This window comes from Pseudoliparis swirei, chromosome 16 (genome assembly GCF_029220125.1).
Source record: "Pseudoliparis swirei isolate HS2019 ecotype Mariana Trench chromosome 16, NWPU_hadal_v1, whole genome shotgun sequence".
In the NCBI taxonomy this organism is placed as follows: domain Eukaryota; kingdom Metazoa; phylum Chordata; class Actinopteri; order Perciformes; family Liparidae; genus Pseudoliparis; species Pseudoliparis swirei.
Genome location: NC_079403.1, coordinates 1,309,333 through 1,332,075, shown reverse-complemented (window position 1 = coordinate 1,332,075; position 22,743 = coordinate 1,309,333). Strand labels below are relative to the sequence as shown.

The following is a 22,743-nucleotide window of genomic DNA, read 5'->3' as shown; positions in this document are numbered from 1 at the left end:
AATCAGATGAACCATGACGTGGTCAGAGTTTCCCAGTGCAGCTCGAGGGACGGCGTGATAGGCCCTGCTGATTGTTGTGTAGCAGTGGTCCAGAATGCTCTTCTCTCTGGTAGGGCATTTAATTAACTGTCTATATTTGGACAAGATGGCGCTGTGCCAACGGCTGCTTGTGCCAACGGCTGCTTGTTCCAGTAGTGGCGTTTTGCTTTTATTTTATTGTCTTTTTTTGCACTTTTCCTCTCTTTTTCTTTTTCTTTTCTTTCACGTTTGTCTTAGTTACGGTCGGACACTGGACCATAACTACTTTTTTCGATAATTCTACTGTGGCTTTTGTTCACTTTGTCGTGAGTATCGGAGAGCAACAGCAAAACAATGACTGGGACCGTCGTCTACTCGCGCGCTCAGCTGATCGCGCTGTGCAGGCCGAAGCTTCTGCCTGGAGACAGACCTGTGATCCCGCTGGAGCTACGGAGAAGGGCTCGCGGCTGCAGATCGGGTGTCAAGCGGAGGGCTAAAACGAGGAGATACAAACCCTCGGTACCGTCGATCATAACGGGGAACGTGAGGTCTTTGGCGAATAAGACGGATGAGCTCGGCGCGCTGGTAATGTCCGAGAGGATCTTCCGTGAGAGCAGTCTCTTGTGTTTCACTGAGACGTGGCTACACGCGGACTATCCGGATCACAGCGCGTCTTTGCCCGGCTTCAGAACTGTTCGGGCTGACAGAGACGCTTCACAGAGCGGTAAGAAGAGGGGGGGCGGGATCGCTGTTTATGTGAATGAACGGTGGTGCCATCCGGACCATGTGTGCGTGAAGGAGCGCTTCTGTAGCCCGAACATTGAACTGTTGGCCGGGATGCGCCCGTACTATTTGCCGAGAGAGTTCACGTCCGCCATTGTGGTTGTCGTGTACGTGCCGCCATCAGCTGACGCTGAGGAAGCTGTGGACACCATCCACTCCACTGTGTCTGCTCTGCTGAATCATCAGCCTGGAGCATTCATGGCCATCACTGGTGACTTTAACCACACCACATTGGAAAAAGCTCTGCCAACCTTCCATCAATACATTGACTGCCCAACTAGGAACAATAAAACTCTGGACTTGCTGTATGCTAATACTAAGGACGCATACAGCGCCACTGCCCTTCCCCCCCTCGGCAGGTCTGATCATGACCTGGTCCGGCTGACACCCAGGTATGTTCCTCTGGTGAAGAGGCTGCCGGTGACCACCAGGACTGTGAGGAGGTGGTCTCTGGAGGCTAACGACGCTCTACAGGACTGCTTCGAGTCAACGGACTGGGATGTGTTGTGTGGACCGCACGGGGAGGACATCAACAGTATGACCGACTGCATCACGGAATACATCAAGTTCTGTGAACACACCACCATCCCATCACGGACTGTGCGCTGCTTCCCAACAACAAGCCCTGGATCACCAGGGACCTGAAGGCGCTTCTTAACATGAAGAAAGCTGCTTTCAGGTCTGGAGACAGGGATGAGCTGAGGAGAGTCCAGCGCAACCTGAAGGTGAAGCTCAGGGAGGGCAAGGACTCCTACAGGAGGAAGCTGGAGGCCAAACTCCAGCTGAACAACACAAGGGAGGTGTGGTCTGGCATGAAGCAGATAACTGGCTTCAAGGTGGGAGGGAGACAGCCAGGGGGCTCCCTGGAGAGGGCCAACGAGCTGAACTGTTTTTTCAATAGGTTCAGTTCACAGCCCTCTCCTGTCTCCTCCACACATCACACCTCCCAAACACCTCCTCCCCCTCTGTCCCCCCTGCTGAGCTGCACATCCACCGAGCCTCAATAACAATGGGCTTCTCCACCCTCCCTCTGTGACGACTGACCAGGTGAGAAGACAGCTGGAGAAACTACACCAGCGCAGAGCTGAAGGTCCTGATGGCATCAGCCCCAGGGTCCTAAAGACCTGCGCCACCCAGCTGTCTGGTGTCCTGCAGCGCCTCTTCAACCTCAGCCTGAGGCTGGGGAAGTCCCGTGCTGTGGAAGACGCCGTGCCTGGTCCCTGTCCCCAAGAAGTCAACACCATCTGGCCTCAACGACTACCGACCGTCGCCTCACCTCCCATGTGATGAAGGTGCTGGAGAGGCTGGTCTTGGCCCACCTCCGCCGCAGGTGAAATCGTCGTTGGACCCTCTGCAATTTGCTTACCGCCTCATGTGGGAGTGGACGACGCCATCATCTACCTGCTGCAACGAGCTCAGTCGCACCTGGATGGAACCGTGTCTCTGTGAGAGTCACTTTCTTTGACTTCTCCAGTGCATTTAACACCATCCAGCCACTGCTGCTGAGTGAGAAGCTGCGGTGGCAGTGTGGACGCTGGCCCACCATCTCCTGGATCACTGACTACCTCACAGGCAGACCACAGTTTGTCAGAATGGGCCGTGTGCTGTCTGGAACGGTGGTCAGTGATGTTGAGCCCCACAGGAACTGTTCTGTCTCCTTCCTCTTCACCCTGTACACCAGTGACTTCCAGTACAACACGGAGTCATGCCATCTGCAGAAGTACTCTGATGATTCTGCAGTGGTCGGGTGTATTAGGGATGGACGGGAGGAGGAGTACAGGGCAGTGGTGAGTGACTTTGTAAAGTGGGCCGATGCGAACCACCTGCGGCTGAACGTGGCCAAGACCAGAGAGATGGTGGTGGACTTCAGGAGGAAGGCGACAGCTCCTACACCTCTGAGTGTCCTGGGAGTGGACGTGGACATGGTGGAGGAGTACAAGTACCTGGGCGTCTCCATCGACAGCCGACTGAACTGGAAGGCCAACATCAACGCTGTGTACAAGAAGGGGATGAGTCGACTCTTTTTCCTGAGGAAGCTTCGATCCTTCAACGTGTGCAGCAAGATGTTGGAGTTATTCTACCAGTCGGTTGTCGCCAGTGTACTGCACTTTGCCATTGTCTGCTGGGGGAGCAGCATCGGAGCCGGTGACACCAGCCGTCTTAACAAACTGGTTAGGAAGGCTGGCTCCATCATCGGCTGCCAGCTGGAGCACCTGGAACAGGTGGTGGAGAGGAGGACGTTGAAGAAACTGGTGTCCATATTGGACAACCCGGACCAACCTCTCCACCACCTCCTACAGGGACAGAGGAGTACTTTCTCCAGACGTCTCCTCACGCTCCGCTGCCACAAGGAGAGATACAGGAGAACATTCCTGCCGACGGCTATGAGGCTCTACAACAGTTCACCTCTTGCCAGATCACCCTAACCCTTCTTATATTTTGTGTTTTTTATTTTATTTTTATTTTTTATTCTTGTGTTGCTGCTACTGGCTCGACAAATTTCCCCTTGGGGATTAATAAAGTATATTTCTATTCTATTCTATTCTTCTATATTTAGGGAGTTCGTGGCTGAGGTTTCCTTTGTTAAAATCCCCGAGTACAATAACTAAAGAGTCCGGGAAGGTCCGCTCCACACACCGTATCTGTTCAGCGAGGGTCCGCTGTGCCTCGTGCACGTTTCCCTGCGGCGGCATGTAAACTCCGGCCAGGATGAATGAAGCGAACTCACGTGGGGAGTAGAAGGGTTTGCAGTGAATGATAAAAGATTCCAGGTCCGGCGAACAGTGCTGTAGAATCACCGTTACGTCGTTGCACCAGCCGTTGTTGAGGTAGAAGCAGATTCCTCCACCCTTTGTTTTTCCGGAGAGCTCCGTGACCGTCCGCTCGGAACAGCTGGAAGCCAGCGAGCTGGGCGCAGAATCTGGTATCGATCCACTTAGCTATGATTCCGTAAAGCACAGGACGGAGGATGAGGAGAAGTCTCTGTCTCTCCCCACCAGCAGCTGGAGTTCGTCCAGTTTGTTGCACAGTGAGCGGACATTTGAGAGAAATATGCCCGGCAGCGCTGTACGAGATCCCGTTTCCGTAGCCGCATAAGCGCCCTGAACGTTTCCCTCCGCGCGCGTCACCGCTGGGCGAAGGTGAGCACACCTTTTACAAAAATGTCCAGTAACTCCACAGAAGTTAAAAACGTTGGAAATAAATCCGCTGGAGTTGTTCCCCTGATGTTCATGAGCTCTTCTCTGGTGAAAGAGCTCCGGGAATCACAGCAGAAAACAGTATTTAAGACGAAAACAACAAAAAACATCGCGCACCAACGCACCGAGGCGGCCGTCCGCGGCGCCATTTTGAACAGGGGACTGAACTGAACTGTTGCAGTGTTTCCATGAGGTAGGGGGTGGTGGGGGGGGGGGTATAATATTTATTATACTTAGTTTTTGTTGTCAAATAACTTAGAAATGCATTTTTAGCAAAATCTTGGTTTTTTTACAACAGAAACCGTAATGTGGTTTGACAAAGAGAGACCACTAAAAATAAGATATAAGAGGTCTAACTTTTATTCCGCAATGATCTAGTTTGATTAGTTAGATCTACTTAAATAATCTAAAAACAAGCCTTTGTCCACGTACCACCTTCTGGCTTTAGTTCACTTTTATTTTTGCTTTTTCTTCCAATTTATAGAATTTCAATGAATTGGATTTAATTTTCATTCATTTCAAAAAAAAATTATGGACTCATATCTAAAGTCCCAGTACACCAAGTATGGCCTAGGTTAACGTCCCGTTAGCTAAGGTCTTTTTGGTTAACTTGACTGGCTCCAACGTTAGCGTAGTGACGTAGACCCACAAAGAGAGAATGTTGTGTTCAAGGACCCCGGGAGAGCAAAGTTATCAGACAAAGTGTTTCATCAAAAGTATCAACAATAAGTGTGTGTGTGTTTTTGTTTGTCTGTGTGTGTGTGTGTGTGTGTATGTTTGTGTGTAACCTCCTGTCTTGATTCTTGTGTCGTGTTCCTGTTTATCTCTCAGACTGATTTCAGATCAGAAGATGAGTGGTTATGAGGAGGAAGAGGAGACCAGAGCAGAGTCTCTGGTCTCCGGCTGTCTGTCCATGAAGAGTGATCGGTCCATAGAGTCCCCTCCAGACCTCAATCCTGGACCTGGACCCTCAGACTCAAGGTAAGAGAACTTCTATGAACTGTCACAAGTAGGTATCCCCACCCCACCCCCACCCCCCAAGCACCAAAGGATGATCAATCACCGAGTTTGTATTTGGGAATATACTTTATTTCAGCAACCTGAGCCTCTGCTCTGCCGACACCTCCCTCCATCTCACCTCCAGCTTATATAGCTGAGGGGCAATTAGCCAGATCCCCCACTGGACATATACACCAAGCGGTGCGTGGCCAGGGCCAAACGGATGATGAAAGACAATAACCACCCCGGCCACAAACTGTTCACCCTTCTACCGTCAGGCAGGCGATACCGCAGTATCAAGTGCCGCACAAACAGACTGAGGGACAGCTTCTTCAGTCAGGCCATCAGGCTGCTGAACAAGGACTGAGACCCTCATTAACACTACACACCAGAACATATTCTGTGAATATCTATGGCCATGGTGTATATTTTATTACATTGTTTTATATATATATATTGTATATATACATTGTATGTATATACATATATATATATATTGTCTCAAAAAAGTGTATATTTTATTACATTGTTTTATATATATATATTGTCATGATGTATATTCTATTACATTGTTTTATATATATATTGTTAATACTTTCTTCTTTTTTTGTGTGGATATTGTATAGTTTATTCTCATTCTTATTCTTTTTTTAGTCTGCTACTGCTGTCGGGTGTTTTGCACATAAGAATTTCACAAACCGATTATACTTGTATAAAAGGGGATGTGACAATAAAAACTTGAATTGAATTGAATTGGGGCCAATTAGGCCTATTCCTATTCCCGGCACCTGTTCCCGAGCCACTCCACAGCTGAACCCAACTACACCCCGCTGCCACATACCCCCACCTCTGGGGGACTAAGTTAGACCGGATGGAGCCCCGACTTAAGTCCCCAGTGACGGGACCGGGGGAACTGGGGCCGGTGACGGGACAGGGGGAACTAGGGCCGGTGACGGGACAGGTGGAACTAGGGCCGGTGACGGGACAGGGGGAACTAGGGCCGGTGACGGGACAGGGGGAACTAGGGCCGGTGACGGGACAGGGGGAACTAGGGCCGGTGACGGGACAGGGGGAACTAGGGCCGGTGACGGGACAGGGGGAACTGGGGCCGGCGACGGGACAGGGGAACTAGGGCGTGACAGGACAGGGGAACTGGGGCGGCGGCAGGACAGGGGAACTGGGGCGGCGGCGGGACAGGAACTGGGGCGGCGGGACAGGGGAACTATGGGGCGGTGATGGGACAGGGGAACTAGGGCGGTGGACGGGACAGGGGAACTAGGGCGGTGACGGGACAGGGGAACTAGGGCGGTGACGGACAGGGGAACTGGGGCGGCGGCAGGACAGGGGAACTAGGGCGGGTGACGGGACAGGGGGAACTGGGGCCGGCGGCAGGGACAGGAATTAGGGCGGCGGCAGGACAGGGGAACTGGGGCGGTGAGGACAGGGGAACTAGGGCGGCGGCGGGACAGGGGAACTAGGGCGGCGGCGGACAGGGGAACTAGGGCGGTGACGGGACAGGGGAATTAGGGCGGCGGCGGGACAGGGGAACTGGGGCGGCGATGGGACAGGGGAACTAGGGCGGTGTGGGACAGGGGAACTAGGGCGGTGTGGGACAGGAGGAACTAGGGCGGCGACAGGACAGGGGAACTAGGGCGGCGGACGGGACAGGGGAACTAGGGCGGTGGACGGACAGGGGAATTAGGGCGGCTGACGGACAGGGGAACTAGGGCGGTGGCGGACAGGGAATGGGGCGGTGGCGGGACAGGGGAACTGGGGCGGTGACGGGACAGGGGAACTAGGGCGGTGGCGGGACAGGGAACTAGGGCGTGACGGGACAGGGGAACTAGGGCGGTGACGGGACAGGGGAACTAGGGCGGTGACGGGACAGGGGAACTAGGGCGGTGACGGGACAGGGGAACTAGGGCGTGACGGACAGGGGAACTGGGGCAGCGGCGGGACAGGGGAACTGGGGCGGCGGGACAGGGGGAACTAGGGCCGGTGACGGGACAGGGGGAACTAGGGCCGGCGACGGGACAGGGGGAACTAGGGCCGGCGACGGGACAGGGGGAACTAGGGCCGGCGACGGGACAGGGGGAACTAGGGCGTGACGGACAGGGGAACTAGGGCGGCTGACGGACAGGGAACTAGGGCGTGACGGGACAGGGAACTAGGGCCGGCGACGGGACAGGGGGAACTAGGGCCGGCGACGGGACAGGGGGAATTTGGGCCGGCGACGGGACAGGGGGAATTTGGGCCGGCGACGGGACAGGGGGAACTAGGGCCGGTGACGGGACAGGGGGAATTGGGGCCGGTGACGGGACAGGTGGAACTGGGGCCGGTGACGGGACAGGTGGAACTGGGGCCGGTGACGGGACAGGGGGAACTGGGGCGGTGGCGGACAGGGGAATTAGGGCGGTGGCGGGACAGGGGAACTGGGGCGGTGGCAGGACAGGGGAACTAGGGCCGGCAGGACAGGGAATTAGGGCGGACAGGGGAACTAGGGCGGCGACGGGACAGGGGAACTGGGGCGGCGGCGGGACAGGGAACTGGGGCGGCGGCGGGACAGGGGAACTGGGCCGGCGACGGGACAGGGGTAACTAGGGCCGGCGACGGGACAGGGGGAACTAGGGCCGGCGACGGGACAGGGGGAACTAGGGCCGGCGACGGGACAGGGGGAATTAGGGCCGGCGACGGGACAGGGGGAACTGGGGCCGGTGATGGGACAGGGGGAACTGGGGGTGGCCGCAGCTGCTCGAGGGCGTAGGTCTGCCTCTCAGTCAGGTCCTAAAGTGCCTTCAGGAACTGGCGGTTAGCCTCCGCCTGGTCCTGCTGCATCACTGCGATGAAACCCAGCATCTGCCCCAACCCGATGGTCTGGCATGTTTGGTTGTTGCTCCTCTCCTTTCATGTGCTTTTTAAATTCAGGGTACCCCACGTTGGGCTCCAGTGTGACAGATTTGGGCTGTAGTAGTAGTGTGTGTATTCAGATCTACTTGAAGGTCTTTGTTGTTATCAAAGATTCATTCTCAATAAAACCCTCTTGATGTTTGCAGAGTTGGGTCCAGATCAGAGTCTCCAGGATCCATCTGCCAGTCCATGAAGACTTATCGGTCTAAAGAGCCTCCTCCAGACCTCAGTCCTGGACCTGGACCCTCAGACTCAAGGTAAGAGAACTTCTATGAACTCCTTCAGGACTCAACTTCACTTCCTGGACCTCTGACAATGTTTCTGTAGGTTTAGAGTATGAGGTTCTTCCTCTTCGTCTTCCTCTTCCTCTTCCTCTTCGTCTCAGTCACCTAGAGAAGATGTGATGTCCTCCCAGAGGACTGGAACACACTCTAAAGCCGTCTACACACTCAGTGCAGTAGTGTGTGTATTCAGATCTACTTGAAGGTCTTTGTTGTTATCAGACCCTCTTGATGTTTGCAGAGTTGGGTCCAGATCAGAGTCTCCAGGATCCATCTGCCAGTCCATGAAGACTTATCGGTCTAAAGAGCCTCCTCCAGACCTCAGTCCTGGACCTGGACCCTCAGACTCAAGGTAAGAGAACTTCTATGAACTCCTTCAGGACTCAACTTCACTTCCTGGACCTCTGACAATGTTTCTGTAGGTTTAGAGTATGAGGTTCTTCCTCTTCGTCTTCCTCTTCGTCTCAGTCACCTAGAGAAGATGTGATGTCCTCCCAGAGGACTGGAACACACTCTAAAGCCGTCTACACACTCAGTGCAGTAGTGTGTGTATTCAGATCTACTTGAAGGTCTTTGTTGTTATCAGACCCTCTTGATGTTTGCAGAGTTGCGTCCAGATCAGAGTCTCCAGGATCCATCTGCCAGTCCATGAAGACTTATCGGTCTAAAGAGCCTCCTCCAGACCTCAGTCCTGGACCTGGACCCTCAGACTCAAGGTAAGAGAACTTCTGATGCCTAGCTCATGGGACATGAGGTACTGACAATGGTTTCTGATCATTTGTTTACTAAAGTTCGTTTTCCTACTGAAATGAGACGATCTTTGTGTGACACGTTTTGTATCATCTTCCTCTTCCTCTTCGTCACATGTAACAGCTGTGATGTAATCCAAGAGGACTGGTACTCACTTGTAAACGTCCCAGTCCATCCCTCGTGGCGGAAAAGGGAATGACACGCTTGGACCTGAACCTGAGAACCTTGGCCTGCTACATGCTGGATGCCATTTAGATGTTGACTAGACGTTATGATGAGGTCAGGGGTCACACAGCAGGATGGGCTGTGAGGCGTAGGACCTGGACCTGCTGGTCTAGACAAGGAGGTCTCAGGCTGCTGGTCTAGACAAGGTTTAAGTAATAAAGACATGTCTCCACAGAGAGAGGAAGAGGAGTCATATTGCTGAGGAGGAGCGGATGACCAGAACCAGAGCTGGACTGCAGACCGCCAGTGAGAGCAGCGCTGTACAGAGTAAGCTGTCCATGTCTCTGCTGATGTCTTCATGTCTGGAAACAGGAAGTGTGGTTCTGAGACTAGAACTCTGGTTTAAGATCTGCTCCAGCAGACAATCTACTTCACCGTCTGAGAGACGAACCCAGAACACATCGGTGTGGACGATGCTCGGGTCTCGTGAGCGCGCCCCGTCTATGCATGAACCAATCAGAACACCGTTAGTTCTTCACTTGATCTTCTTTACTCGGTCTGCGTGGATCCTTCATGAATACATGCATCACCACTGCAGCCTCAGCAGGTATAACCCAGCTGAACTGCTGTGGTTCTGTTTGGTAGCACGATCCCGGTCTCCAACCAGAACCACGTCTGTAGCTTCTAACTGGGTCAAGCTGAACGTGACCTGGTCCGTATCTTCAGGTATCGGCCTGACCTGATTGTTGTAGTCAGATCAACATCACATCTTCTTCACATGTTCTCTCTTGTGTCTCTGGTTCAGCAGGTCCTGGTCTACAGGAGGTTTTAGTTAAACACAAGATCAGTCTGAAGGAGAGATGTGAACGTGTTTCTGAAGGAAGCGGTGAAACAGGAAGTAGAACCCTCAACCGCATCTACACGGAGCTCTACATCACAGAGGGGCGGAGTGAAGAGGTGAACACCCAGCATGAGGTGAGGCAGCTTGAGGCGGCTTCCGTGAAGAAGACCTTCCACGACGCTCCCATCAAGTGCCACGACATCTTCAAAGCCTCCGCTGACCAGCCGGGACGCATCCGAGTGGTTCTGACCAACGGCGTCGCTGGCGTTGGGAAAACCTTCTCGGTGCAGAAGTTCACTCTGGACTGGGCCGAGGGGTTGCAGAACCAGGATGTGGGTCTGGTGGTGGTGCTTTCGTTCAGGGAGCTGAACCTGCTCAGAGACGAGCGGTGCAGTCTCCTCGCGCTGCTCCACCTGTTCCATCCAGCACTCCAGGAGGTCCATCTTTGACGGTCTGGATGAAAGCAGACTGGCTTTGGACTTCATCAACAATGAGGTCGTGTGTGACGTCAGCCAGAAGGCATCGGTCAACGTGCTGCTGACCAACCTCATCGAGGGGAATCTGCTTCCCTCGGCTCTCGTCTGGATAACTTCCAGACCTGCAGCGGCCAATCAGATCCCTCCTACTCTGGTTGACCGGCTGACAGAAGTCCGAGGCTTCACCGACTCCCAGAAAGACGAGTACTTCAGGAGGAGGTTCAGTGAAGATGAAGAGCGGTGCAGCACCATCATCTCACACATCAAGACCTCCAGGAGCCTCCACATCATGTGTCTCATCCCAGTCTTCTGCTGGATCACTGCTACAGTTCTGGACCACATGTGGACTGCAGGCCAGCGAGGAGAGCTGCCCAAGACCCTCACCGACATGTACTCACACTTCCTGCTGGTCCAGACAAAGAGGAAGAAGCAGAAGTACCACGAGGGACATGAGACGAGTCCTCGGGAGCTGATGGAGGCTGAAGGGGAAGTTCTTCTGAAGCTGGGGAGGCTGGCGTTTGAACATCTGGAGAAAGGGAACCTCATGTTCTACCAAGAAGACCTGGAGCAGTGTGGTCTGGATGTCTCGGAGGCCTCGGTGTTCTCAGGAGTCTGTACAGAGATCTTCAGAACAGAGAGTGTGATCTTAAAGAAAACGGTCTACTGCTTTGTTCACCTGAGTGTTCAAGAGTTCTTGGCTGCCGTCTACATGTTCCACTGTTTCACACACAGAGAGATGAAGGTGCTGGAGGACGTCATGGGGGAAGACCACATTGATTCATCTCTGGAGGTCTTCCTGAGGAGAGCCATGGAGAAATCCCTCCAAAGTCAAAATGGCCACCTGGACCTGTTAGTCCGCTTCCTTCATGGCCTCTCTCTGGAGGCCAACCAGAGAGTCTTAGGAGGCCTGCTGGGTCAGACAGACAGCAGTCCAGAAACCATCCAGAGAGCCATCAACAACCTAAAGAAGATGAAAAGTGATGTCATCTCTCCTGACAGAAGCATCAACATCTTCCACTGTCTGATGGAGATGAAGGACCTCTCAGTGCACCAGGAGATCCAGGAGTTCCTGAAATCAGGGAGTAAGTCAGATGAGGAACTCTCCGGGATCCAGTGCCAGGATCAGGGGAGGAGCAGATGAGTTGGAGGTTCTGGGAGTTGGACCTAGGGACGATGGAGATAAACCAGATGAGTTGATGAACTTCAATGAGCGATTTTTTTCCCAAAGTTTGAAGTCAGTTGTCTTTGGTCCGGACCATGTTGGTCATCCACTCTGAAGTTATTCTACTTATTTCTCCCTTTGATGTTATGATTCTTCCTCCAATCATCTTCCTGGAGGAGGCCACATGTGCACCTGATCAGGCCACACCCCCTCAAGAGCACCTTTATGACCACCTGTTTCCAGTTTTTAATTGGATTGTACCAATTTTCCTATGTTTTGCCAGTTCTTGTTCTCCAGTTAGACAGTGGGTTGTGGGTTTGGCGAAACCTTTGCCGGCTGGGTAAAGCTCTCTTTGCCCGAATTCTGGAAACCCTGAGGCCCAAACCTCTCATTGCCCGTTGATACCTTATCTCATCCACCAGATAAGTGTTCTTCCCCACCTGTAACCCCTTCAATTTCAGAAACTCCCAGACTCCAAAACTGAAATTTCTTTTTTCCACTTCACTCACTATGAAGTTGTACCTTGGTCTGCTCTGGGAGAGAACTGTGATGGCACAACCTGAACTCAGGAGTGAAGCTAACCTTTAAAAGAGTCCTGGGACTGGAGGTTCTGTGGTCAGTTCACTCACCTTGGAGGGCTCAGAAACCTATGTGGGCGTCTATAAGGGACCTGAGTATCGGGGTGATGTGAGGCGTCTATGAGGGACCTGAGTATCGGGGTGATGTGAGGCGTCTATAAGGGACCTGAGTATGGGGTGATGTGAGGCGTCTATAAGGGACCTGGTATTCTATAAGGGACCTGAGTATCGGGGTGATGTGAGAAGCGTCTATAAGGGACCTGAGTATCGGGGTGATGTGAGGCGTCTATAGGGACCTGAGTATCGGGGTGATGTGAGGCGTCTATAAGGGACCTGAGTATCGGGGTGATGTGAGGCGTCTATAAGGGACCTGAGTATCAGGATGATGTGAAGCGTCTATAAGGGACCTGAGTATCGGGATGATGTGAGGCGTCTATAAGGGAGATGTGGGCGTCTATAGGGACCTGAGTATCGGGTGATGTGGCGTCTATAAGGGACCTGAGTATCGGGGTGATGTGAGGAGCGTCTATAAGGGACCTGAGTATGGGGTGATGTGAGGCGTCTATAAGGGACCTGAGTATCGGGGTGATGTGAGGCGTCTATAAGGGACCTGAGTATCAGGGTGATGTGAGAGCGTCTATAAGGGACCTGAGTATCGGGGTGATGTGAAGGCGTCTATAAGGGACCTGAGTATCAGGGTGATGTGAGGCGTCTATAAGGGACCTGAGTATCGGGGTGATGTGAGGCGTCTATAAGGGACCTGAGTATCAGGGTGATGTGAGGCGTCTATAAGGACCTGAGTATCGGGGTGATGTGAGGCGTCTATAAGGGACCTGAGTATCAGGGTGATGTGAGAGCGTCTATAAGGACCTGAGTATCGGTGATGTGAGCGTCTATAAGGGACCTGAGTATCAGGGGTGATGTGAGAGGCGTCTATAAGGGACCTGAGTATCGGGGTGATGTGAGAGCGTCTATAAGGGACCTGGTATCGGGGTGATGGGAGGCGTCTATAAGGGACCTGAGTATCGGGATGATGTGAGGCGTCTAGGGACCTGAGTATCAGGGTGATGTGAGCGTCTATAAGGGACCTGAGTATGGGGTGATGTGAGGCGTCTAAGGACCTGAGTATCGGGGTGATGTGAGGCGTCTATAAGGGACCTGAGTATCGGGATGATGTGAGGCGTCTATAAGGGACCTGAGTATCGGGTGTGAGGCGTCTATAAAGGACCTGAGTATCAGGGTGATGTGAGGCGTCTATAAGGGACCTGAGTATCAGGGGTGATGTGAGGCGTCTATAAGGGACCTGAGTATCGGGGTGATGTGAGAGGCGTCTATAAGGGACCTGAGTATCGGGGTGATGTGGAGAGCGTCTATAAGGGACCTGAGTATCGGGGTGATGTGAGGAGCGTCTATAAGGGACCTGAGTATCGGGGTGATGTGAGGCGTCTATAAGGGACCTGAGTATCGGGGTGATGTGAGGCGTCTATAGGGACCTGAGTATCGGGGTGATGTGAGCGTCTATAAGGGACCTGAGTATCGGGGTGATGTGAGGAGCGTCTATAAGGGACCTGAGTATCGGGGTGATGTGAGGCGTCTATAAGGGACCTGAGTATCGGGGTGATGTGAGGCGTCTATAAGGGACCTGAGTATCAGGGGTGATGTGAGAGCGTCTATAAGGGACCTGAGTATCGGGGTGATGTGAGGCGTCTATAAGGGACCTGAGTATCGGGTGATGTGAGAGCGTCTATAAGGGACCTGAGTATCGGGGTGATGTGAGAGCGTCTATAAGGACCTGAGTATCGGGGTGATGTGAGGCGTCTATAAGGGACCTGAGTATCGGGGGTGATGTGAGAGCGTCTATAAGGGACCTGAGTATGAGGGATGTGAGAGGCGTCTATAAGGGACCTGAGTATCGAGTGATGAGAGCGTCTATAAGGACCTGAGTATCGGGGTGATGTGAGGCGTCTATAAGGGACCTGAGTATCGGGGTGATGTGAGGCGTCTATAAGGGACCTGGTATCGGGGTGATGTGAGAGCGTCTATAAGGGACCTGAGTATCGGGGTGATGTGAGGCGTCTATAAGGGACCTGAGTATCGGGGTGATGTGGGAGGCGTCTATAAGGGACCTGAGTATCAGGGGTGATGTGAGAAGCGTCTATAAGGGACCTGAGTCGGGGTGATGTGAGAGGCGTCTATAAGGGACCTGAGTATCGGGGTGATGTGAGAGCGTCTATAAGGGACCTGAGTATCGGGTGATGAGGCGTCTATAAGGGACCTGAGTATCGGGGTGATGTGAGGCGTCTATAAGGGACCTGAGTATCGGGGTGATGTGAGAGCGTCTATAAGGGACCTGAGTATCGGGGTGATGTGAGAGCGTCTATAAGGACCTGAGTATCGGGGTGATGTGAGAGGCGTCTAAAGGGACCTGGTATCGGGGTGATGTGAGAGCGTCTATAAGGGACCTGAGTATCGGGGTGATGTGAGAGCGTCTATAAAGGGACCTGAGTATCGGGGTGATGTGAGCGTCTATAAGGGACCTGAGTATCGGGTGATGTGAGAGGCGTCTATAAAGGGACCTGAGTATCGGGGTGATGTGAGCGTCTATAAGGGACCTGAGTGCGTCTATAAGGGACCTGATGTGGCGTCTATAAGGGACCTGAGTATCAGGGTGATGTGAGCGTCTATAAGGCTGAGTATCGGGGTGATGTGAGAGCGTCTATAAGGGACCTGAGTATCGGGGTGATGTGCTCTATAAGGGACCTGAGTATCGGGGTGATGTGAGAGCCGCCTATAAGGGACCTGAGTATCGGGTGATGTGAGGCGTCTATAAGGGACCTGAGTATCGGGGTGATGTGAGGCGTCTATAAGGGACCTGAGTATCGGGTGATGTGAGAGCGTCTATAAGGGACCTGAGTATCGGGGTGATGTGAGGCGTCTATAAGGGACCTGAGTATCGGGTGATGTGAGGCGTCTATAAGGGACCTGAGTATCGGGGTGATGTGAGGCGTCTATAAGGACCTGAGTATCGGGTGATGTGAGGCGTCTATAAGGGACCTGAGTATGGGGTGATGTGAGAGCGTCTATAAGGGACCTGAGTATCGGGTGATGTGGGAGCGTCTATAAGGGACCTGAGTATCGGGGTGATGTGAGAGCGTCTATAAGGGACCTGAGTATCGGGGTGATGTGAGCGTCTATAAGGGACCTGAGTATCGGGGTGATGTGAGGCGTCTATAAGGGACCTGAGTATCGGCGTGATGTGCGGGCGTCTATAAGCGACCTGAGTATCGGGGTGATGTGAGAGCGTCTATAAGGGACCTGAGTATCGGGGTGATGTGAGAGCGTCTATAAGGGACCTGAGTATCGGGGTGATGTGAGGCGTCTATAAGGGACCTGAGTATCGGGGTGATGTGAGAGCGTCTATAAGGGACCTGAGTAGCGGGTTGATGTGAGGCGTCTATAAGGGACCTGAGTATCAGGGTGATGTGAGGCGTCTATAAGGGACCTGAGTATCGGGGTGATGTGGGCGTCTATAAGGACCTGAGTATCAGGGTGATGTGAGAGCGTCTATAAGGGACCTGAGTATCGGGTGATGTGAGGCGTCTATAAGGGACCTGAGTATCGGGGTGATGTGAGGCGTCTATAAGGGACCTGAGTATCGGGGTGATGTGAGAGCGTCTATAAGGGACCTGAGTATCGGGGTGATGTGAGAGCGTCTATAAGGGACCTGAGTATCGGGGTGATGTGAGAGCGTCTATAAGGGACCTGAGTATCGGGGTGATGTGAGAGCGCCTATAAGGGACCTGAGTATCAGGGTGATGTGAGAGCGTCTATAAGGGACATGAGTATCGGGTGATGTGAGAGCGTCTATAAGGGACCTGAGTATGGGGTGATGTGAGAGCGTCTATAAGGACCTGAGTATCGGGGTGATGTGAGAGCGTCTATAAGGGACCTGAGTATCGGGGTGATGTGAGAGCGTCTATAAGGGACCTGAGTATCGGGTGATGTGAGAGCGTCTATAAGGGACCTGAGTATCAGGGTGATGTGAGAGCGTATAAGGACCTGAGTATCAGGATGATGTGAGCGTCTATAAGGGACCTGAGTATCGGGTGATGTGAGGCGTCTATAAGGGACCTGAGTATCGGGTGATGTGAGGCGTCTATAAGGGACCTGAGTATCGGGGTGATGTGAGGCGTCTATAAGGGACCTGAGTATCGGGGTGATGTGAGAGCGTCTATAAGGGACCTGAGTATCGGGGTGATGTGAGAGCGTCTATAAGGGACCTGAGTATCGGGGTGATGTGTGATGTGAGAGCGTCTATAAGGGACCTGAGTATCGGGTGATGTGAGAGGCGTCTATAAGGGACCTGAGTATCGGGGTGATGTGAGAGCGTCTATAAGGGACCTGAGTATCGGGGTGATGTGAGCGTCTATAAGGGACCTGAGTATCAGGGTGATGTGAGGCCTATAGGGACCTGAGTATCGGGATGATGTGAGAGCGTCTATAAGGGACCTGAGTATCGGGGTGATGTGAGAGCGTCTATAAGGGACCTGAGTATCGGGATGATGTGAGAGCGTCTATAAGGGACCTGAGTATCGGGGTGATGTGAGGGCGTCTATAAGGGACCTGAGTATCGGGGTGATGTGAGATCGTCGATAACGGACCTGAGTATCGGGTGATGTGAGGCGTCTATAGGGACCTGAGTATCGGGTGATGTGAGGCGTCTATAAGGGACCTGAGTAGAAGTATCAGGGGTGATGTGAGAGCGTCTATAAGGGACCTGAGTATCAGGGTGATGTGAGGCGTCTATAAGGGACCTGAGTATCGGGTGATGTGAGAGCGTCTATAAGGGACCTGAGTATGGGGTGATGTGAGGCGTCTATAAGGGACCTGAGTATCGGGTGATGTGGAGCGTCTATAAGGGACCTGAGTATCAGGGTGATGTGAGGCGTCTATAGGGACCTGAGCGTCTATAAGGGACCTGAGTATCAGGTGATGTGAGAGCGTCTATAAGGGACCTGAGTATCGGGGTGATGTGAGCGTCTATAAGGGACCTGAGTATCGGGGTGATGTGAGGCGTCTATAAGGGACCTGAGTATCGGGGTGATGTGAGAGCGTCTATAAGGGACCTGAGTATCGGGGTGATCTGAGCGTCTATAAGGGACCTGAGTATCGGGGTGATGTGAGAGCGTCTATAAGGGACCTGAGTATCAGGGTGATGTGAGAGCGTCTATAAGGACCTGAGTATCGGGTGATGTGAGAGCGTCTATAAGGGACCTGAGTATCAGGGTGATGTGAGGCGTCTATAAGGGACCTGAGTGAGGGGTGATGTGAGGCGTCTATAAGGGACCTGAGTATCGGGGTGATGTGAGAGCGTCTATAAGGGACCTGAGTATCGGGGTGATGTGAGAGTGTCTATAAGGGACCTGAGTATCAGGATGATGTGAGGCGTCTATAGGGACCTGAGTATCGGGTGATGTGAGGCGTCTATAAGGGACCTGAGTATCGGGGTGATGTGAGGCGTCTATAAGGGACCTGAGTATCGGGATGATGTGAGGCGTCTATAAGGGACCTGAGTATCGGGGTGATGTGAGGCGTCTATAAGGACCTGAGTATCGGGGTGATGAGAGCGTCTATAAGGGACCTGAGTATCGGGATGATGTGAGAGCGTCTATAAGGGACCTGAGTATCGGGGTGATGTGAGAGCGTCTATAAGGGACCTGAGTATCGGGGTGATGTGAGAGCGTCTATAAGGGACCTGAGTATCGGGGTGATGTGAGAGCGTCTATAAGGGACCTGAGTATCGGGTGATGTGAGAGCGTCTATAAGGGACCTGAGTATCGGGGTGATGTGAGAGCGTCTATAAGGGACCTGAGTATCAGGGTGATGTGAGAGCGTCTATAAGGGACCTGAGTATCAGGGTGATGTGAGAGCGTCTATAAGGGACCTGAGTATCGGGGTGATGTGAGAGCGTGTATAAGGGACCTGAGTATCGGGGTGATGTGAGAGCGTCTATAAGGGACCTGAGTATCGGGGTGATGTGAGAGCGTCTATAAGGGACCTGAGTATCAGGATGATGTGAGAGCGTCTATAAGGGACCTGAGTATCAGGATGATGTGAGAGCGTCTATAAGGACCTGAGTATCGGGGTGATGTGAGCGTCTATAAGGGACCTGAGTATCGGGGTGATTTGAGAGCGTCTATAAGGGACCTGAGTATCGGGATGATGTGAGAGCGTCTATAAGGGACCTGAGTATCGGGGTGATGTGAGAGCGTCTATAAGGGACCTGAGTATCGGGGTGATGTGAGCGTCTATAAGGACCTGAGTATCGGGGTGATGTGAGAGCGTCTATAAGGGACCTGAGTATCGGGGTGATGTGAGAGCGTCTATAAGGGACCTGAGTATCGGGGTGATGTGAGAGCGTCTATAAGGGACCTGAGTATCGGGATGATGTGAGAGCGTCTATAAGGGACCTGAGTATCGGGGTGATGTGAGAGCGTCTATAAGGGACCTGAGTATCAGGATGATGTGAGGCGCCTATAAGGGACCTGAGTATCGGGGTGATGTGAGGCGTCTATAAGGGACCTGAGTATCGGGGTGATGTGAGAGCGTCTATAAGGGACCTGAGTATCGGGGTGATGTGAGAGCGTCTATAAAGGGACCTGAGTATCGGGGTGATGTGAGAGCGTCTATAAGGGACCTGAGTATCAGGATGATGAGAGCGTCTATAAGGGACCTGAGTATCGGGGTGATGTGAGAGCCTATAAGGGACCTGAGTATCGGGTGATGTGAGAGCGCCTATAAGGGACCTGAGTATCGGGGTGATGTGAGAGCCTATAAGGACCTGAGTATCGGGATGATGTGAGAGCGTCTATAAGGGACCTGAGTATCGGGGTGATGTGAGAGCGTCTATAAGGGACCTGAGTATCGGGATGATGTGAGAGCGTCTATAAGGGACCTGAGTATCGGGGTGATGTGAGAGCGTCTATAAGGGACCTGAGTATCAGGTGATGTGAGGCGTCTATAAGGGACCTGAGTATCGGGGTGATGTGAGGCGTCTATAAGGGACCTGAGTATCGGGTGATGTGGAGCGCCTATAAGGGACCTGAGTATCGGGGTGATGTGAGAGCGTCTATAAGGGACCTGAGTATCGGGGTGATGTGAGAGCGTCTATAAGGGACCTGAGTATCAGGGTGATGTGAGAGCGTCTATAAGGGACCTGAGTATCAGGATGATGTGAGCGTCTATAAGGGACCTGAGTATCGGGGTGATGTGAGAGCGTCTATAAGGGACCTGAGTATCGGGGTGATGTGAGAGCGTCTATAAGGGACCTGAGTATCGGGGTGATGTGAGAGCGTCTATAAGGGACCTGAGTATCAGGTGATGTGAGGCGTCTATAAGGGACCTGAGTATCGGGGTGATGTGAGAGCGTCTATAAGGGACCTGAGTATCGGGGTGATGTGAGAGCGTCTATAAGGGACCTGAGTATCAGGATGATGTGAGAGCGTCTATAAGGCACCTGAGTATCGAGGTGATGTGAGTGCGCCTATAAGGGACCTGAGTATCGGGGTGATGTGAGAGCGTCTATAAGGGACCTGAGTATCGGGGTGATGTGAGAGCGTCTATAAGGGACCTGAGTATCGGGATGATGTGAGAGCGTCTATAAGGGACCTGAGTATCGCGGCGATGTGAGAGCGCCTATAAGGGACCTGGGTATCGGGGTGATGTGGGGGCGTCTATAAGGGACCTGAGTATCAGGATGAGGGGTGAGCGTCTATCAGGGATCTGAGTATCGGGGTGATGTGAGAGCGTCTATAAGGGACCTGAGTATCAGGGTGATGTGAGAGCGTCTATAAGGGACCTGAGTATCGGGGTGATGTGAGAGCGTCTATAAGGGACCTGAGTATCGGGGTGATTTGAGGGACCTGAGTATCAGGATGAGAGCCTATAAGGGACCTGAGTATCGGGATGATGTGAGAGCGTCTATAAGGGACCTGAGTATCGGGATGATGTGAGAGCGTCTATAAGGGACCTGAGTATCGGGATGATGTGAGAGCGTCTATAAGGGACCTGAGTATCAGGGTGATGTGAGAGCGTCTATAAGGGACCTGAGTATCGGGGTGATGTGAGAGCGTCTATAAGGGACCTGAGTATCGGGGTGATGTGAGAGCGTCTATAAGGGACCTGAGTATCGGGGTGATGTGAGAGCGTCTATAAGGGACCTGAGTATCGGGTGATGTGAGAGCGTCTATAAGGGACCTGAGTATCAGGGTGATGTGAGAGCGTCTATAAGGGACCTGAGTATCAGGGTGATGTGAGAGCGTCTATAAGGGGCCTGAGTATCAGGGTGATGTGAGAGCGTCTATAAGGGACCTGAGTATCGGGGTGATGTGAGAGCGTCTATAAGGGACCTGAGTATCGGGGTGATGTGAGAGCGTCTATAAGGGACCTGAGTATCGGGGTGATGTGAGAGCCTATAAGGGACCTGAGTATCGGGGTGATGAGGCGTCTATAAGGACCTGAGTATCGGGGTGATGTGAGAGCGTCTATAAGGGACCTGAGTATCGGGGTGATGTGAGTGCGTCTATAAGGGACCTGTGTATCGGGGTGATGTGAGAGCGTCTATAAGGGACCTGAGTATCGGGGTGATGTGAGAGCGTCTATAAGGGACCTGAGTATCGGGGTGATGTGAGAGCGTCTATAAGGGACCTGAGTATCTGGTGATGTGAGCGCCTATAAGGGACCTGAGTATCGTGATGTGAGGACCTGAGTATCGGGGTGATGTGAGAGCGTCTATAAGGGACCTGAGTATCGGGGTGATGTGAGAGCGCCTATAAGGGACCTGAGTATCGGGGTGATGTGAGGCGTCTATAAGGGACCTGAGTATCGGGGTGATGTGAGAGCGCCTATAAGGGATCTGAGTAGCGGGGTGATGTGAGAGGGTCTATAAGGGACCTGAGTATGGGGTGATGTGAGGCCTATAAGGGACCTGAGTATCGGGATGATGTGAGCGTCTATAAGGGACCTGAGTATCGGGGTGATGTGATAAGGGACCTGAGTATCGGGGTGATGTGAGAGCGTCTATAAGGGACCTGAGTATCGGTGATGTGAGGCGTCTATAAGGGACCTGAGTATCGGGGTGATGTGAGAGCGTCTATAAGGGACCTGAGTATCGGGTGATGTGAGAGCGCCTATAAGGACCTGAGTATCGGGGTGATGTGAGAGCGTCTATAAGGGACCTGAGTATCGGGGTGATGTGAGAGCGCCTATAAGGGACCTGAGTATCGGGTGATGTGAGAGCGTCTATAAGGGACCTGAGTATCGGGTGATGTGAGCGTCTATAAGGGACCTGAGTATCGGGGTGATGTGAGAGCGTCTATAAGGACCTGAGTATCGGGATGATGTGAGGCGCCTATAAGGGACCTGAGTATCGGGGTGATTTGAGAGCGTCTATAAGGGACCTGAGTATCGGGGTGATGTGAGGCGTCTATAAGGGACCTGAGTATCGGGGTGATGTGAGGCGTCTATAAGGACCTGAGTATCGGGGTGATGTGAGAGCGTCTATAAGGGACCTGAGTATCAGGGTGATGTGAGAGCGTCTATAAGGGACCTGAGTATCGGGGTGATGTGAGAGCGTCTATAAGGGACCTGAGTATCGGGGTGATGTGAGAGCGTCTATAAGGGACCTGAGTATCGGGTGATGTGAGAGCCTATAAGGGACCTGAGTATCGGGGTGATGTGAGCGTCTATAAGGGACCTGAGTATCGGGTGATGTGAGAGCGTCTATAAGGGACCTGAGTATCGGGGTGATGTGAGGCGTCTATAAGGGACCTGAGTATCGGGGTGATGTGAGAGCGTCTATAAGGGACCTGAGTATCGGGGTGATGTGAGAGCGCCTATAAGGGACCTGAGTATCGGGGTGATGTGAGAGCGTCTATAAGGGACCTGAGTATCGGGGTGATGTGAGAGCGCCTATAAGGGACCTGAGTATCGGGGTGATGTGAGAGCGTCTATAAGGGACCTGAGTATCGGGGTGATGTGAGGGCGTCTATAAGGGACCTGAGTATCGGGGTGATGTGAGAGCGTCAATAAGGGACCTGAGTATCGGGTGATGTGAGAGCGTCTATAAGGGACCTGAGTATCGGGGTGATGTGAGGCGTCTATAAGGGACCTGAGTATCGGGGTGATGTGAGGCGTCTATAAGGGACCTGAGTATCGGGATGATGTGAGAGCGCCTATAAGGGACCTGAGTATCGCGATGTGAGAGCGTCTATAAGGGACCTGAGTATCGGGATGATGAGAGCGCCTATAAGGGACCTGAGTATCGGGATGATGTGAGAGCGTCTATAAGGGACCTGAGTATCGGGGTGATGTGAGAGCGTCTATAAGGGACCTGAGTATCGGGGTGATGTGAGAGCGTCTATAAGGGACCTGAGTATCGGGATGATGTGAGAGCCTATAAGGACCTGAGTATCGGGTGATGTGAGGCGTCTATAAGGGACCTGAGTATCAGGGTGATGTGAGAGCGTCTATAAGGGACCTGAGTATCGGGATGATGTGAGAGCGTCTATAAGGGACCTGAGTATCGG

At 52.8% G+C, this 22,743-nt stretch overlaps 1 protein-coding gene across 1 annotated transcript in view; it reads left to right on the top strand.

Moving 5' to 3' along the window:
* The window catches only part of LOC130206703 (NACHT, LRR and PYD domains-containing protein 12-like), a 35,335-nt gene that overhangs the window by 5,241 nt on the left and 7,351 nt on the right, over window positions 1-22,743 (top strand). The window contains 7 exon segments of the mRNA XM_056434785.1: window positions 4,830-4,979; window positions 8,051-8,161; window positions 8,427-8,537; window positions 8,791-8,901; window positions 9,336-9,427; window positions 9,906-10,380; window positions 10,382-11,530. Coding sequence (XP_056290760.1) covers window positions 4,830-4,979; window positions 8,051-8,161; window positions 8,427-8,537; window positions 8,791-8,901; window positions 9,336-9,427; window positions 9,906-10,380; window positions 10,382-11,530 — 2,199 coding nt within the window.